This window comes from Hemitrygon akajei, chromosome 7, assembly GCF_048418815.1.
Source record: "Hemitrygon akajei chromosome 7, sHemAka1.3, whole genome shotgun sequence".
Lineage (NCBI taxonomy): Eukaryota > Metazoa > Chordata > Chondrichthyes > Myliobatiformes > Dasyatidae > Hemitrygon > Hemitrygon akajei.
Genome location: NC_133130.1, coordinates 143286794 through 143305086, shown reverse-complemented (window position 1 = coordinate 143305086; position 18293 = coordinate 143286794). Strand labels below are relative to the sequence as shown.

At 40.2% G+C, this 18293-nt stretch overlaps 1 protein-coding gene across 1 annotated transcript in view; it reads right to left on the bottom strand.

Moving 5' to 3' along the window:
- The window catches only part of LOC140730157 (uncharacterized), a 177343-nt gene extending 163899 nt beyond the window's left edge, over positions 1–13444 (bottom strand). Inside the window, exons 1-3 of the mRNA XM_073050286.1 lie at positions 13412–13444; positions 10862–11081; positions 3463–3684 (exon numbers count right to left, since the gene is read on the bottom strand). Of these exons, the coding sequence (XP_072906387.1) occupies positions 3463–3684; positions 10862–11081; positions 13412–13444 (475 nt within the window). The remainder of the gene's footprint in view (positions 1–3462; positions 3685–10861; positions 11082–13411) is intronic.
- Positions 13445–18293: the final 4849 nt, after the last annotated feature.

Below are 18293 nucleotides of genomic sequence, written 5' to 3'. Positions count from 1 at the left end.
CCCTCCTGTCTATCGCTGAGCCTCAACAAAGCTTTTCAATGCAGCTTTGTGTTTTAAAAACTTATATGACTTTGATGAACCTGACTCCCCATGAATCTAATTCTATTTTAAATAAATTTTATTTGCACACAGGGGTTCCCCAAACTTTTTTTATGCCATGGACCAATACCATTACTTATGTGGACCCTAGGTTGGAAACCCTTGCACATCTCCAAAAAAAAGTCTCTCGGGCCTCCCATGACTTGTCACTGCCCAGTACAATGGGTCTGAGCTATTTGCTTGAGAAAATCAAGACAAATTTGTACTAGGAAAATGTGCTGTAGAGCACTCTAATTATTGAGCAGAAATATGGTATAGCAATTATGGTATTAAATTTTATTTCCACCAGTTCCATTTTACTCCCTGATCTAAATAGTTCATCTGAAAAGCACAGGTTGTATGTTATCCATGTATGTATGTTGTGTTTGGAGACCTACCATATGCTCAGCAGCGCAGTAAGGTTGTAGGTACCTTCAATTAGTAAAACCTTTGCCTTCTGAGAGAAATACAAAAATTCCCAAGGTAGCTCTCTGAACAAGGGAAGAGATGTTGTCACTGTAATCCTTGCCAATATTTATTCCTCAGTGCATATCACCAAAAACAAATTACCTCATTATTATCCCTCTGAGAGTTTGCCATGGGCAGAATTATCTTCTGTATTTCCCTATTCTAAACTACTTAATTGGATCAGAAAAGTGGCTACGTAACTTGAGACCTATTTTGTTTCAAAGGTAATGATTTGTGTCTTTCTAATCTCTCCTCAGATGTTCTGCAGGAAGGATCTAGCTGAAGCTACCCAGCATAAGGATACACATCACACCACAGACGGGGATTTATCAGGCTGTATTCCAACTCACCATAAGAATACCGAATGCATTATCTGCTACTCTATCTATAACCTAACTGATAGGTTGCCTCGGAAGCTTTATTGTGGGCATACCTTCTGCCAGGCCTGCCTGCAGAGACTAGACACCATGTTAAATGGGCAGAAATGGATCCCATGCCCTCAGTGCCGTCAGAATACCCCATGCCCTCGTGGTGGTGTCATCATGCTTGAACTAGACTTGGGCATCTTTTTGGCTCTTAAAGCAGAAACAGAGTCAGTAAAAACAGCATTGAGACCTGAAATGGATTTACAACATAAATCCAAAGGGCAGCTTGGCTCACAGATTATCACTGAGCAGCCTGCAGCTCTATGTCAAGACACCCCACAAGAACCTCACTTTTCCAGAAGTCCTTGCTGTACTTGGTGTGCTGGGTGCTGCTGTGGCTAATGTGTTTGCTCGTGAGAATAATTGACGACGTGAATGGGGAATCCAACATAACTTCGGGTGGTCACCACAATGCATCACTGAAAGCTACACCTCACACTGTACCTTATCTGGCATCAGTACAAATGGATATCCAGAAGCATTATAAATGGACAGTGTGCCACAAAGGGGACTCCACGTACTAGATTGTGTGTTATAAGGGAAGTTGGGTGAGCTTAACAGCGTGTTACACTGGCACCTGTCATTATTGCTAAGTAATGGACAGTATAACAATATTGAATTGCACTGCTTTTTGAAAATATAGTAAAAAAATAAACATTTAACTAATGTAAACTAATGCAAATTTCATTATACTTTTCAACATGATGAGTATTTTTCTCAATGTGTGATTCTCTCTGGGAGTGTCAATTGGAGGGAGAATTTCTACTTTGGGAGTATCAACTGTACTTGGATTCCTCCACCGGAAACATGACTTGGAGTGTGGTTCTGTACAAAGTACACTTCACCTTTAGAAATTTCATGAGTAAGGCACATGAATATGTGAAAGAGCATGCCCCAGTAATAACAAAGATGATCACAATGTGAGTGTCACTGTCAGTAAGAATGGTGCCGTAGCAGTCAAATGATTAGTGGTGTTTGAATGGTGGAATTTGAGACCCTAATGAAGATATGATTGGGAAGCCACTGCAATGAAGAGGTGATAGGTTCAAAATATTAGTATCAAGATAGGAACAGTGGTAGGGACTGTTATTGTACTGAAAGAAAGCAGTGATGGATTGGTTGAGGGGAAGAATCTGATTTGGTATGCCAACATGCTAGATGTCTGATTCAAGCTTTAGACTGTGCAGGATCAAAAGTCTTCAGGTATTTGTGGGAGCTTCAAGGGTTTGGGATCAAGTTCCCAAAAATCTTGACTCAAGTAAATCTTGATGTTGGATGGGTAGTTGAAAATGCTGGTAACAGCCGTGGGGTTGGTGGATAACTTCAAACACAGATGATGAGGTGGCTCTACAACTTTTAACCATTAGAGTTGTAGAGTTGTACAGTTCAGAAATTGGATGGTGTGCACATCCAGCATACCAGCAGGGGTCCAGAGAGAGGTCAGAAACCTGCAAAGTGGGAGTCAGCTATACAATCTGAGCCTGTGTGGAACAGGCTTGATGTTGTGCGATGGACAATTTGTGCAAAATTGCAGGTTAGAGTGGATCTCAGATGCAAAATAGTTAAATGATCACACTGAATTTTCAGTCCTCCCAGCACCAGAAGAAGATGCTTTGACATCTCCATAGTTTTATATTTCTCCAGATAGGACTGTATGTTTGCTTTATCACATTTATATTCACTACTTTTACTAAACCAATTTTCTCCATTGACATATTCTTCATAATTTAAAGCATTTTAATCTTAATTTTCTTTGACAACCTGATAAATGAGCACCTTTGTCTGGAATCCTTTTAATGTAATCATTAATAAATCACTGATATTGTGCTAATCTATATAAATAACAAAACTTCAAGTTTGTGGGACTAAAATGAAATGGAATTCAGATTCAGATTTATTTATCACATGTACGTCAAAACATATAGTGAAATTGGCCATTTGCGTTAACAACCAACACAACCTAGGATTGTGTTGGGAACAGCCCACAAGTATTGCCACATATTCCGGTGCCAGCAAAGCATGCAAACAATGCTTGGAAGAACAATACACAGCACAGCACAAAAGAATGCAATAAGCAACAAAACAAGTCCCTTTCTTCCTTCCCACCACCTACCTACATGGACTGTCCTCGAACTCCAGGACAAGCCTTCAGCCTCCAGGCTCTGGGTTTATCCTACATTTGTCCTGTACCTTGGTATAATATTTATTAGTCCAGTAACCTTGTTCAGATTAAGGATGCATCCATTTGGTCTCCAATCCTACTGTGCGGTTTTGCATGAGATCCAGGAATAATATGTCACAAATTTTTGACATATAGTTACCTTGTGCATTTTGTCCCACAGAGTGTGTATTATTTTTCACATCAAAGACATCCAATCAGCACTCCACACTCAGGTCTAGATTAGATTTCCCACCCTATTGCTGCAATTGCGAATGTCAACTTGTAAGTTGGCTTTAATTTTGAAATGTCAGCCAAGTAACATACACTTACCTGCTCTAAGGAAGGCAGTGGGCAGTATCAGAGGTGGCACAGGATCCTGGGAAGTACCTCCATCTCCACAGCTAGACAGGACTACAACCTTGGCCTTCAGGTTCAACTCAAGGATCTCAGGAATGGTCAGTAAGTAGGAACGCTCCTCCACAAGTTCTCCGGCAGCTGGGTATGGATGAGGAGTAAAGAGCAAAACACCTTCTTCCCAGCTACCATAAGTTGCTGCAAAGTCAGAAATGTTCATCATTGGCAGACTGCCCTTTCACTGTTGAAATATCCTTTATATTGATAAAAAGCATCTGTCCCATCAAGCACTCCTAAGGCCTGGTACAGCACAGGTTAGATACAGAGTAAGGCTTGTTCTACCTTCTATCAACATAGGTACAGCACAAGATAGATACACAATAAAGATCTCTCTGCACTGTACAATAATGGAGTATTTTATTTTCATCAGGGAGATGGGATTGCCCGGTAATTTAGAATCTCCAATTTCTATTCATTGCTTTATAGCCTACACCAGTCTGTCACTTTGAGCTGTGTTATTGCAACATACTTTTATTAAGTCACTCACACAAGGATCTGGGTCTGTGCTAAGTAGATTGAAGGACACAATATTAAATCTTGATGTTCAGGAAATTATATGACTTGAAATTATTTCTTGAGCTGATTAAGAGATCATGGCACACATCTCCAGTTAAGGATCATGTTGTTTTGGGTAACAATAAGGCAAGAAACTGACCGAATTCACGCACATTTACTTGTTAGCACAGGGACATATGCGCCTTTGCTATGGTCAGGATGTTGTTTAAGGGTGAGGGATGGGGATTTGTGCCTAGGTGTACTCAAGTTTAAGATCCAGTTCCTTTGGCCAACAATAATGAAGTTAAGGTGATTATTATAGGCCATTATTAGGGATCTGGGCATTAGCTTGGAAGATGTAATCATTACATGTGAAAATCTTAATTGCTTTAAGGAAGGTAAGGTTTATGGTAGTATGATGATGAATTAGATGTCCCAACTGGAAATGGCTTAGAAATGAATTTTAGTGCCAGTAGAAGAATGTAACCCTGAATGCTGCAGTACAGGATTGGGTAAATTATTTTAGTCACTTATACAAAAACTTGAATGAAGCTGTCTGTGATCAGCTTGAGCGATTGTGGGTAAAGAGGTTTATTCTTTTTAAATAATTTGTACCCTGCCTTTAAGATCAAATATGTATGCCCATGGAAAAGCGATCTATCCCTGGCCAGTACAGTTATGAGGCTCAATATCAGATTTGGTTAGTTAATTACCAACTTGTGAGTACCTTGATTGGGTAAGAAGACATAACTAGAATTATATTTGTGTCAATATACCTCTGATAGGACTGGATGAACAATTTTCTGACTCAATCTCCTTAATAATCTAGTAGATGGGATTGCTAGTAGGTATTGCTGAGAGCAGATCGGCTGGCCTTGTTTACCAATAAATCTGAACCACTTCAGAAATACAGGTAGACCTAATCCCAATGCAGAGAATAAACATATCTCAACAAATCTCAGAAAGTTGGCCAGTTCTTGCTCTAGTAATTTGTGCATTCTTGGTTTGTTAATTTCAAGCAGCATAGTCTGAGGCTAACAAAGCTTGGTTGGGTAGACCCATGCCTAATATCTCTAGACATAAGAACATCTGGAGAGAGTACACAGAGTGGACTAGATAAAGGGACAGTATAATGGTGATGGTAGCTACCTGATCTTATCTATCAAAGAAGATGTAAAGAAGGTAATAGAATATATTAACGTTGTCAAATACTCAGTGAACCAAAACAAAATTATTCATTTAATTGTTTTTCACTTTCTGATAGTTGAGATTTGTAATAGGGATGCTTTATAAGTAAAAATGAATGTTTTTAAACATATTCAGACATGTGTATTATGGCAATCCAGTGTTTACTGTCCATCTCTGTTTGCCTTTCAGAAGATGGTGAATGACTAAAGACCAGGTAGATGGTATGCCAGACCAGTAGACTATCTCCCTTGGATGGGTTTGAGTATTGTTGGAGATACAAGTGAAATGTGTTCCATTAAGCTCTCGTAGAGGTGAAAAGCATCAGATGAAGAAAAAATCTATCTATTTCACATCCTGAGAGTTACCCCAACTATAACAGAGTTCCCTCACATCAAAATCATTTTCAATTATCAATAACAGATTCTATTAGGCAATAAAAACAATGATGAAAATCAGTAGGAAACATTTTTAAGATTCCTTATTTCCAAATTTGTTTCACTTTTTGAAAAGGACTGTTTTTGGATTAAATGGTCTCTTTTTTGATATGATTCATTATTGCTGATTCTCTATCACTGAACTCTGTACAGAAGTTTTAATATTAATTGGCACCATTGCTGGGACAACCACATGCACCACACTACAAGTAGACACTAGACTAAGGACCTTTTGTGCCAAATGATTTACCTTCTGACATCTCCATGCCTACAAAATGGTGTGAGAGAGAATAATGGAAATTATGAAATTGCCCAATTTGACAGGAAATTTAAAATAAAACATTATTTAAATGGAAAGGGAATGCAAAGCTCTAAGATGCTGGTGGAACTGACTGGCCTAGTGCCTGGTTCACAAAAGGCAAGTATGTAGATAAAGAAAGTAAATTAACTTTGTAGTTAGTTAGAGCTTTATTGTCATTGCTGAGGACAACAAGATTACAGTGCTACTCCATTCAGTGCAAAACAACGTACTGGCAATTCAATTACTGAAAACATAATGACTAAATTTAAAATAATTCCTGAGTTATTTAGAGTGACATGTAAGTTACAACTGAATTAAACACAGACAACTCTAAAATGGGGTATTGTTCAGTTGTACAACTGCCCTGGAGAGAAAGCTGTTTTTCAGTCCGCGCAGTGATGTTGCTGTATCTCCTCCGGATGGTAGGAGATGCAACAGGTGATTATTGGGGTGGGATGAGCCCATCACGATTTTGTGAGCCTGCTGTAGACATCGTGAGTGGTTCTGTAGATGGTTTCCATAGCTGGTAGTTGTGTCCAAATGATGTTCTGTGCAGTCCTGAAGTGCTTTTTGGTCAATCCTGTTGCAGCTAGTGTACAATACGGTCCTGCCATAGGTCAGTATGCTCTCAATTACACATTGATAAAGGGTTTACCAGCAGATTTAACCTCTTTAAACTCCTAAGATAGCATAGGCACTACTGAGCCTTTCCTACTATCAAGGAGGTGTGGTTGTCAAAGTGAGCAGCTCGGTGATGTTCATTCCCAAGAACTTAAAGCTTTCCACCATTTCATTGTTTATGAGTAGTGGAGCTTGTTCGTGCCTTTTTTATTTCTTGAAATTGATCATAATTTCTTTGTTTTTTTATGTTGAGTGAAGGATTATATTATTGCACCATTCAGACAGTTTTTGCACCTCCTCTCTGAATGTTGTTTATTTGTTACTTGTAATTAATCCAATCACTGTGGTGTCATCTGCAAATTTGATGATGGAGTAAGCAGGGGCACAGTCAGGGATGAACTGAGTGTAAAGGAGTGGGCTCAGTACACATCCTTGCAATGCATCAGTGTTCAGGGTCAGGGAGGTTGATGTGCCCTTGCCTGGTCTGACTGGATACGATTGGCAAGAAAGTCCAGAATCCAGAGTGAATTCATTTATCCAGTGCCATATTGTGTAGTTTAATGGTCATCTTGTTGGAGTGTATGGTGTTGAAAAACACCATACTCCTAAGATAGCATAGGCACTACTGTAGTTGATAAAAAGCATTCTGGTGTAGGCATCCTTATGCATCAGGTGTTCCAGTACAATGTGGAGAGTGATGGAGAAGACATCCTCGATTAATCTGTTTGCCTTATAGGGTCATAAGGGGTTTTGACAAGGTGATATGGAATAATGTTTCCCTTAATTTTATAAAGGATGAGGAAGTGGAGGGATGGGTTAGTAAATTTGCTGATGACACAAAGGTTGAGGGGTGTTGTGGATAGTATGAAGGGCTGTCAGAGGTTACAGCGGGACATCGATAGGATGCAAAACTGGACTGAGAATGGCAGATGGAGTTCAACCCAGATAAATGTGAGGTAGTTCATTTTGGTAGGTCAAATATGATGGCAGAATATAGTATTAATGGTAAGACTCTTGGCAGTGTGGAGGATCAGAGGGATCTTGGGGTCTGAGTCCATAGGACGCTCAAAGCAGCTGCGCAGGTTGACTCTGTGGTTAAGAAGGCATGCAGAGCATTGGCCTTCATCAACCGTGAGACTGAGTTCAAGAGCGGAGAGGTAATGTTGCAGCTATATTGGACTCTGGTCAGACCCCACTTGGAGTGCTGTGCTCAGTTCTGGTCACCTCACTTCAGGAAAGATGTGGAAACTATAGAAAGGGTGCAGAAGAGACTTACAAGGATGTTGCCTGGATTGGGGAGTATGCCTTATGAGAATGGGTTGAGTGAACTTGGCTTTTTCTCCTTGGAGCGACAGAAGATGAGAGGTGACCTGATAGAGGTGTATAAGATGATGAGAGGCATTGATCATGTGGATAGTCAGAGGCTTTTTCCCAGGGCTGAAATGGCTATCATGAGAGGGCACAGTTTTAAGGTGCTTGGAAGTAGGTACAGAGGATATGTCAGGCATAAGTTTTTTAAGCAGAGAGTGGTGAGTGTGTGAGATGGTGGAGGCGGATATGATAGAGACTCCTGGATAGGCATATGGAGCTTAGAAAAATAGAGGGCTACGGGTAACCCTAGGTAATTTCTAAAGTAAGTACATGTTTGGGACAGCATTTTGGGCCAAAGGGCCTGTATTGTGCTGTAGTTTTTTTATGTTTCTATGTTTAATGTTTCTTTAGAATTAGAGGCCACTATTTTAATAAATATGAGCAGTTTTTCTCTCTCAGTGGGTCATGAGTGTTTGGAGCTCACTTCCTTAGACAGTAGTACCATCAAGGTCTTTGAATATTTATAAGGCAAAGGTGGAAAGATTCTTGGTGAGTAAGATGATGGAAGATTATTTTGGGTAGACAGGATCCAGATGTTCGTAAAATCACTTGGTCTATAGTGTTCCATGACTTCCGGATTAAAGTGCTAATCTAAACGCTTGTTAAATATTTTCAGCGATACAGTTTCAGTCACTCTCTTCAAGCAGTGTGTTCCAGATACTTGCCACTCTCTGAGTCAAGAAGGTCCCATTGAACTCTCTTCTAACCTCCTTCCCACTTTCACTAAACCTACGTTCTCTAGCTTTATGTGCCCATGATATGGGGTGTTTCCTGCAGTTTATCTATCTTTTCCCCTCAAAAATCTATGTGTCTCAGTCATGTTGTCTCTTAACTTCCTTTGGTCCAGGAAGGACAAACCCAGCTTCTCCAGTATTTCCTCATAACCAATCAGCTCCATCCCAGGTAGCATCCCGGTGAATCTATTCTGAATCCTCTCCAATACTATCACATGCTTCCTATTGCCTTAGTAACCAAAACTGCACTCAGTACTCCAGCTGAGGTCTGACCAAAGTTTAATAAAGTTGTAGCGTAACCTCATGAAAGCCAGTATCCCATATGCTTTCTTAACCATCTTATTTAAATGTGTTGGAATCTTCATGCTCTCCTGTTCCTTAATGCTCCTTAATGCTCTATCATTCCTGGTGTATGCCCTGGCCTGATCAGTGCTTTGAAAATGCAATACCTCACACATGGATTCAACTCCATCTGCCTCTTTTCTGCCTGTTTCAGCAACATACTGATATCACTCTGCAACCCAAGCGTACTTTCCACACAGACAACTACTTTGTGTCGTTAAAAAACTTCCTGATCTTGCTTCCCACACCCACATCCAAGTCATTCGGAAAGATTACAAGCAACAAGGGTAACAGCACTGAATCTTTTGGGACACCAATAGTCATTGGCATCAAATTGCACAAACAATCTGTGGTTCATCTTCATCGATACACTTTGTTACCTTTTTAAAAAGTTCAATCTAATTTGCCTTTCACAAAGCTATGTTGGCTGCTCAGAGTAGTCCCTGCCTCCTAAATGATTATTAATCCACCTCCTCAGAACTTTTTTAGAACATCTCGCCTACTACTTACAATATTTGAGGTTACAATCAGATCAACCATGATGTAATCAAATGGTGGAGCAGCCTCAAAGAGACAAGTGCTTTACTTATGTGAGTAATTGATACGTTAGTATGTCAGGAATGTAACAGATACACAGCTCTTTCTGCAAGTGCAGTTCCAACTAAACACAAGAAGCCTAAAACAGTCCAGCACAATAGCAAGAGAAAATGCTATAAATACGCAACAAGTCAAGCAGCGTCTATTGAAAGAGAAACAACTGACATTTAAGGCTGGTAACTTTAGATCAGAGGCATTAGCCCATTCTCACACAAACTGGAAAGGCTTATTGTCTGATATTGTTAAATTGAATGAGTCCCATGGACTATTACATTTCCAGATGCAAGTTAAGATGCTGTTCTTTAAGCTTAAATGAGGATTCATTAGAACAAGCTAAGAGACCAATGGCATAAAAATCAGAATGTGAACAGAAGGGTGAATTAAATGTCAAGCAAGTTCCTCTATCCCAATCATTTCCCTATGTTTACCTCCCGCAGACAGTTCAACTGCAATTAACTCTCCCTTAGTTGACCTAACACTGTCTACTAATTCAGTTTTTCGTTAACTGCATCCTTTCACAGGTTATTGATAAATTTTCCTTATTAGCTCCAACCCTCCCACTTGTCAGATGTTGACAAAACAGTCAATCCGTTACAATTCTAGTGATCACAGCAACAAGATCCTCAAGAACCCCTTCTGTGTACCCTGACAACAAATATGCACACATCTCATATAAGGAGACCAATTATAATGTTAGTTTGTTTGCTCTGGATGCTCCATTAGTAACTAAACACTTGTTCCTTTCTTGGTCTTTATCTCCCTGGAACAAGCATTACAATCACTCCACTCCATTCTAACACTGTGTCAGTCTAAACCTAGAACTTGATTTCAACAACTAAGAGAAGTTTGGATAGGTACATGGATGGCAGGGGCATGGAGGATTATGGTCCAGAAGCAGGTCGATGGGACTAGGCAGTTTAAATGGTTCAGCATGGACTAGATGGGCCGAAGGGCCTGTTTCTGTGCTGTACTTCTCTATGACTCTGTTGCCATCTTTGCAACATAATTAAAGTCCGTTTCATTCAAACAGTTCCTGAGGTACCGTATTGAGCATAAACAGAAATATTTTTATCCAGGGCACAAGCATAGACATTAGTCCTGAGTGAATTTTGGTATCAGTTAGCAAAGGGGCCAAACCCACCAAACTGTATACAGGTCACCATCTCATTGTCAGCACAATATATACAAACCAATTTTGTGACTTGCCCCAGCAGAACAGAAAGCCTACTTACCAATATGCACCACAGTCAGCTGTGGAAGTTCGCTGAGAACACGTTTCTTAGTTGCTTGTTCACCCATGACAGCCTCTGCTTGCAGGTACTCGGCCACTTTGATAACTTCCTTCTGAGCTCCAACTAATGGGCCCAAGGGCTTCCAAGTGCTTCCCCACAAGGACAAAGCTGAAGGGAAATGTGGACTTCCCAAAACCAGAGCTTGAGATCTCCCAAACACCTGAACAGAAAGTCAAAGTAAATTTAATATCAAAGTACATTTATGTTACCATATATTACCTTGAGATTCATTTTCTTGCAGGCATTTACAAGAAACTAAAGAAATACAATAGAATTTATGAAAACTATACATAAACAAAGACTGACACACAAGCAACATGAAAAAGACAAATTCTGGAAATTAAAACAAATAATACTGTGAACATCTGTTTGGCTGCTGGTTGCTACTGGTGTTCTGCAGGAGTTCGTTTGGGATAATTTCTTTTCATATTATATGTCATTGATTTGATGATGGAATTGGCGGCTTTGTGCCCAAGTTTGTGGATGATACAAAGATAAGTGGAGGGGGAGGAAGTGTTGAGGAAGCAGGGAGTCTGCAGAAGGACTTAAGACAGATTAGGAAAATGGGCAAAGAAGTGGCAAATGGAACACAGTGTAGGGAAATGTATGGTCATGCACTTTGGTAGAAGGAATAAAGGTGCAGACTATTTTCAAAACAAGGAGGAAATTCAGAAATCAAAGGTGCAAAGGAACTTGGGAGTCCTCTTGCAGGGCACAACCTCAGAATACATAGATGTTCCTTTAGAACAGAGATAAAGAGGAGTTCATTTTGCCAGAGGAAACTGTAGAATTCATTGCCATAGATACCTATGGAGGCCAAGTCACTGGGTATACTTAAAGTGGAGGTTGATCATTTCTTGATTAGTAAGGGTGTCACTGATTATGAGGAGTAGATTTCATGGGCAAAATGGGCTAACTCTGCTCCTATGTCTTATGGTCGTATGGTCTAATGTAGGCCTCCATTAGTCTCAATAAGACCATGGATTTGCACCTTGGAAAGTTTCCAGGGCGCAAGCCTGGGTAAGGTTTTTTTTAATGGAAGACCAGCAGTTGCCCAAGCTGCAAGTCTCCCCTCTCCACGCCACCAATGTTGTCCAAGGGAAGGGCATTAGTATGGTTTAATATGAATTGTAGGGTCCTTGAAAGCAAGTCTGTAGGTTGTGGAATAAATTCAGAGTTGTGGTGAGTGAAGTTATCCACACTGGTTGAAAAGCTTGATGGTTGTAGGGTAATGACTGTTCCTTAACCTGGTGAAGTGGGACCAAAGACTCCTGTACCTTCTGCCTGATGGTAGTAGCACAAAGAGAGAATGGTGGGGTTTCTTGATGATGAATGCTGATTTCTTGTGGTAGCACTCTTTGTAAATATGCTCAATGGTAGGGAGGGTGTTTTCTGTGATGGACTGAGCTGTATCTACCACATTCTGTAGACCTTTCCATTCCTGGGCACTGGTGTTTCCATACCAGGTCATAATGCAACCAGTTAGGATACTCTCCACGGTGCATCTATCCAAGTTAGTCAAAGTTTCAGGTGCTATGCCAAACCTATGCAAACTTCTAGGAAATAAGAGGAGCTGCTATGTCTTCTTTTTAGTATTTGGTCCTTGGATACGCTAATGCCAAAGAATTCAAAGTTATTTAAGGTTTATCTGAGAAAGAGCTTTCTGTCAAACATTATCATTACTGCACCAGATTTCATTACTGCAACAGATTTCCAATCAGTAAATTGGACGTCAATAACCTTCAATCCCCATCAGATGTGTCTGTTCAGCTTTTACTGAAGGAAAGCAATAATAAGATTTGTGTATACATAAAGCAGAAAATTTCAGGCAGAGTCTATGGAGAGAGAATTTGGTCAGTTTCAGATCAATGACAATTCGTAAGGTAAATTCAGATAAAATATTAACAACTGTAATGATCACTTTGCTTCTCTCTTCATAGATCATGCTTGACATACATATATATTTTTTGTGTGACTCTATGTTTACTTGCTATTTTACATATGCTGTATGTGCCTTATGGTGTGTATGACTGTACAGTGTTTTGTACTGCAGCCACGAGGACATGATGTTTTGTTTGGCTGTGTTCATGCTTACATGTATGGTTGAATGATAATTAAACTTGAACTTGATTACCCTAGTATTTATGCATTATTTTGGCACTTAATTCATATTTTTAGCATCCACAGTATTTTGCTTTTGGATGTTTATTGCACCTTTCAAACTTATGATGTTCCAAACCACTTTACAGCCAATAAAATTTCTTATAGTGTAATCACAACTAACACATGAAATAGCAGTAGTCAATTATACACAGCAAGGTCCCCCTACAAGTACTGAGCAGATAACCTGTTTACAGTATATGTCGATAAGAACCCAGAACAGCAGAGCACAGGAACAGCCCCCTTGGTCCACAATGTTGTGCCAAAGTAATTAATTCCCAACTATATCCTTCCATTTTCCTGCACATTCATATGAAGCCTAGTATTTACCTCCACCACCAGCCCTGATTTCCAGCCACCCATCACTCGGTGTCAAAAAAAACTTGACCTGCATGTTTCCTTTCAAGTTACCCCCTTCTCAGCTTAAATGCAAACTCTCTGGTATTAGACATTTCAACCCTGGGTTAAAGAAACCAGCTGTCTGCTCTTTGCCTCTCATAGTTTTATAAACCTTTATCAGATCTCCCCTCAGCTTCTGCTACCCCACAAAAAACAACCAAAGTTTGTCCCATCTCTTTATAGCACACGTCCTGAAATCCAGGCAACATCCTGGTAAAGCTCTTCTGTACCCTCTCCAAAGCTTCCTGTAATGGGGCGACCGGATCTAACAAGTGGTACAAAAGTTTGTCTTAAACATCTTTCTTTTGATCGTAAGATCCTATTGGACATTGGTAATACAAAATATTGCAAGTCCAGTTCATTGGTTCATTGTCAAGACCAACTCTGGGGGGAGCTGTGTGGTTTTAGTTGTTGCATGAACCAAGCCCTCAGGCAATGGTGTCACCTCTTACAGCCATCCAGGGGAGGTGGTGTGGGAGACAACAGGGGCATGGCGGTGCACTGGAATCCGTGCTGGGCTGGGGGTTGGTCCCTGCAGGCCGGCTCTCCTGCTGGTACTGCTTTCTAATATTTGCTTCCTGGAAGACAAGCCGAATTGCCTTTGTCTGAAGCTGACCCAGCACAAGATGAAGAACTGGTGCTTGCTTGTTCTTGCAGAAACATGGCTTCAGGCCAAACCACTCAGGGAGCTGTACTAATATAATTTTGTGACTGCATCTGCTATCATAACTATATGTGCTGTGTTCTGTATGTGACTGTATGTACTCTGTTTTTCATTTAGCTGGATACACATATATGGTTGATGCCAATTAAACTTGAACTCCTGATGCAAGCTAACTAGAATTTTATAAAGCTTCAACTTAACTTCCTGACTCTTGAACTCCTTTTATTGACTATATGCTATAGGCCTTCTTTACCATCCTAAGCCTTCTTTACCAACCTGTGTAGCCACTTTCAGGGAACAATGGACTTGCAACCATGATCTCTTTGCATATCAACAATGTTAAGGGTCTTATTATTTTATCTTCCAAAGTACAACTCTTCACATTTGGCCAGGTTAAACTCCATCTGCCATTTCTCCATCAATATCTACAAATGATCTATATCCTGTTCTATCCTTTGCCTGTATTCTTAGCTATCTACAACACCACCAATCTTCATATTACCTGCAAATTCACTAACCCACCCATCTATATTTTCTTCTCAATTATTTATATCTATCACAGTCAGCAGAGGTGCCACTACGGATCCCTGTAGAACACCACTAGTCACAGATCCCCAGCTAGAAAATGTCCCATCGACCCCTACCCTCTGTCTCCCAATGTGTAAGCCAGCTCTGAATCTGAAAGGCCAATTCACACTAGTGGATCCCATACATCATCATCTCCTGGATAAACCTCTCATGAGGGATTACGAAATTTCTTGTAGACAACATCCACAACAGTACCTTCATTAATCTCCTTGCCCTGCACAAAAGCTATGCTAACTGTTCCTAATTAGGGCATAGCTTTCCAAAGGTTGATACATTCTAACCCCAAGAATCCTTACAAATAGCTTCCCTACCTCTGATCGTTGTAAAAATAGTTAGATATTAAATCAGATTCAGATTCATTTATTCCTTACAAGTAGATCAAAGCATACAGAGAAATGCAGAGTTTGCATTAACAACCAACATACCCAAGGATGTGCTAAGGGCATAGGAGGTTGTTGTAGGAAAATGACAACAATGATCTTATTGCAGGAGCAAGCATGAAGGGCAGATGCCTTGCTCCTACTTCTATGTTCAGGTCTTGGAGCCTTTGTCCCTTACAAATGCAAAGAGTTTCTACATCTGTGAATAAATTTTCTTGCTAGAAGCTTTATCATCTTCAGATTGTAGTGAATACAAATTCCATTCAGCATTTCATCTGCATTTTGGAAGATGACGGCCAGTGCATCCATCATCTTTTCTGCTACTCTTTTCACCTGAATTGTTATTCTTTTTTCACAGATGTTGCCTGTTCTGCTGAGTTTCCTCAGCATTTAATATTTCAGACTTCCAGCATCTTCAGCTTTTTATCTAATTGCCAAATCTTTCATAACTGCATGTCCTGACTGGCTACCTCGCCATCTGGTACCGGAGTTTCAAGGCATCTGACCCGCAAGTCCCTACAAAGTATTTCGAGACTGCTGAGAGGATTATTGGAGTCTCTCGTCTACTCATCTGAGATATTTGTTTATTTAGATATACTGCGCAGAACAAGTCCTTTCAGCCCAACGAGATCCACCACTCAGCAGCCCATCTATATTTAAACACTAGCCTAATCACAGGACAGGACCATTTATCATGACTAATTAACCTACTGACTGCTACTTCTTTGGACTGTGGGAGGAAACCGGAGCACTTGTACGAAACCCATGCACTCACAGGGAGAACATACAAGCTCCTTACAGGGGGCTTCAGAATTGAACTCCAAAGTCCGGAATGCCCTGAGCTGTCATAATAATGTGCTAACTGCTACACTACCATGGTCTATCAGGAGCGCTGCATATGCACAGTCCTTAGCTTTGTCGATGATCCCTCCTATTTGTCCAACAATATCTTTGACCCCTTGCCACCAGGAGTATTGTGCACGCATGGGCCTTAGCATTGTCAATGATCCCTCCCATAGGTCCAACAATATCTTTGACCCCCTACCTTCAGGCAGAAGGTTTCATAGCATTAGGACAAGAACTGTTAAAATGGGAAACAGCTTCTTCTCCCACGCCATAAGACTACTGAACTCTGTGCCACTGCCCAGGACTCATCATGCAAGAAGCACCTGTACCATGATACTGTTTACTTCTGAAACTTGTGTCATAAATGCACCTTATTATTTGTTAATTTACCTGTGGTAACATTACTTTATTTATTATGTGTGTGAGTTATATGTACTGAGGTGTGCACCTTGGTCTGGAGGAATGTTGTTTCCTTTGGAGGAATATGTGTACAGTTGAATGACAATAAACTGAACTTGAACTTGTCATTTTGCAGATCCTGGGGATTAATTGGCATTCAAATCCATTCATTTTTCCAACTCCCTTTTCTTACTAATTCTAATTTATTGCCGTTCCCCATTCTCCCCAAAACTGTTGTTATTTTATGTGAGCCTTGTTTTTTTTTAAGGTTTGCTATTTAAAGTATAGCCTGCACACAATGTGATTGTAAATTAGTCTACCTACAACTTTCTCTAAATAAAAAACAAATTTCATTCAATGTTGAACAATACCTTACTGGGTTAATACCAAAAACCAGACTAAAAGGCAACAATACAGCCTCTGTTCACATACTTGCCTGCTTGAATGGAAGAATGATGTACGGTGAGCTGGCAACAATTGTGTTGGTGGACGTGCAGTGAACCAGGTGACTCACAGTGTCCATGAGTCCCACCTTCTGCAAACCACTAAGTTCCTGCTGAGAACCACCCATATGTTCCAGCATAGTCATTGTAGAAACAGACCCTAAATCACAGAAGAAGAGAGAAATCCTGGAAAACTGGAAGTAAATAAAGGATTTAACTTCAGCAGCAAAGCTTAGTGTTTTAAAGCTGACAGGAGTCCGTTCTAAAGATGGAGAGCCTGATTCAAAACATGCAAAGCACACTTGTCCTAAACTACTGTTAATTTTCATTAAAATTGATGACAATACGGCCGTGAGAAAGACTTATTGGCTCAGTAATTAATGTCACTATGCATGGACAGTGGCCTTTGCATAAATGTGGATTTCAGAAGTGTAATATAGAACCGGATGGATGTAGACTGGGACACACTGCTAGAGGAGAAATGACATTCATTAAGTGGGAGGCATTTAAAAGCAAGGTACGAAGAATTCAGAGTCAACATGTCCCTGTAAGGGTAAGAAACAAAGATGGTAAGATTTGAAAATTCATATCAAGTGAGTCCTTTGAGGTTTATAGGGAATATAGGAGAGAATGTAAGAAAGAAAAAAGGAGGGCAAAATGACCTGGCCAATTAGTATTCAGAAAAATCCAAAAATCTTTAACAAGTATATTAGATGTAAGAGGGTTGTTAAAGAAAGAGTCTGTCCCATGATAGACCAGAGTGGTAATCTATGTGTGCAGCCAGGAGATGTAAATAATGTACTGAATGAATCATCATATTAGCATTCACCAGGGAGAAGGATGGGCAGGCTGGAGAGTTGGGGCGGGGGTTGCACGTTGATATTCCAGAGTGTGGCTATATCAGAATCAGGTTTTTTATCACTGCCATGTGACGTGAAATTTGTTAACTTAGCAGCAGCAATTCAATGCAATACATAATCTAGGAGGAAAAAAATAGTAAATAAATAAGTAAATCAATTATAGTATACGTATATTGAATAGATTAAAAATTGTGCAAAAAGCAGAAATACTGTATATGAAAAAATAGTGAGTTAGTGTCCAAGGGTTCAATGTCTATTTAGGAATCGGATGGCAGAGGGGAAGAAGCTGTTCCTGAATTGCTGAGTGTGTGCCTTCAGGCTTCTGTACCTCCTACCTGATGGTAAGCAGGAAGAGAAATTCTGGAGCATATTTGGGTGGAAAATTTCCAAGGCCTTACAGAATACATCCCAGACATAAACACAAAAGATTCTGCTGATGCCAGAAATCCAGAGCAACAAAATGCTGGAGAAGGGTCACGGCACATAACATCAACTGTTAGTTCCTCTCCATATATGATGCCTGACCTGCTGAGTTCCTCCATCATTTTGTGTGTGTTGCTCAGGATCTATTCTATTTTGCGTAGGGAAGCAAAGGAGGAGATTGCTGATTGCTGGGGCTCTGAAAGAGATTTT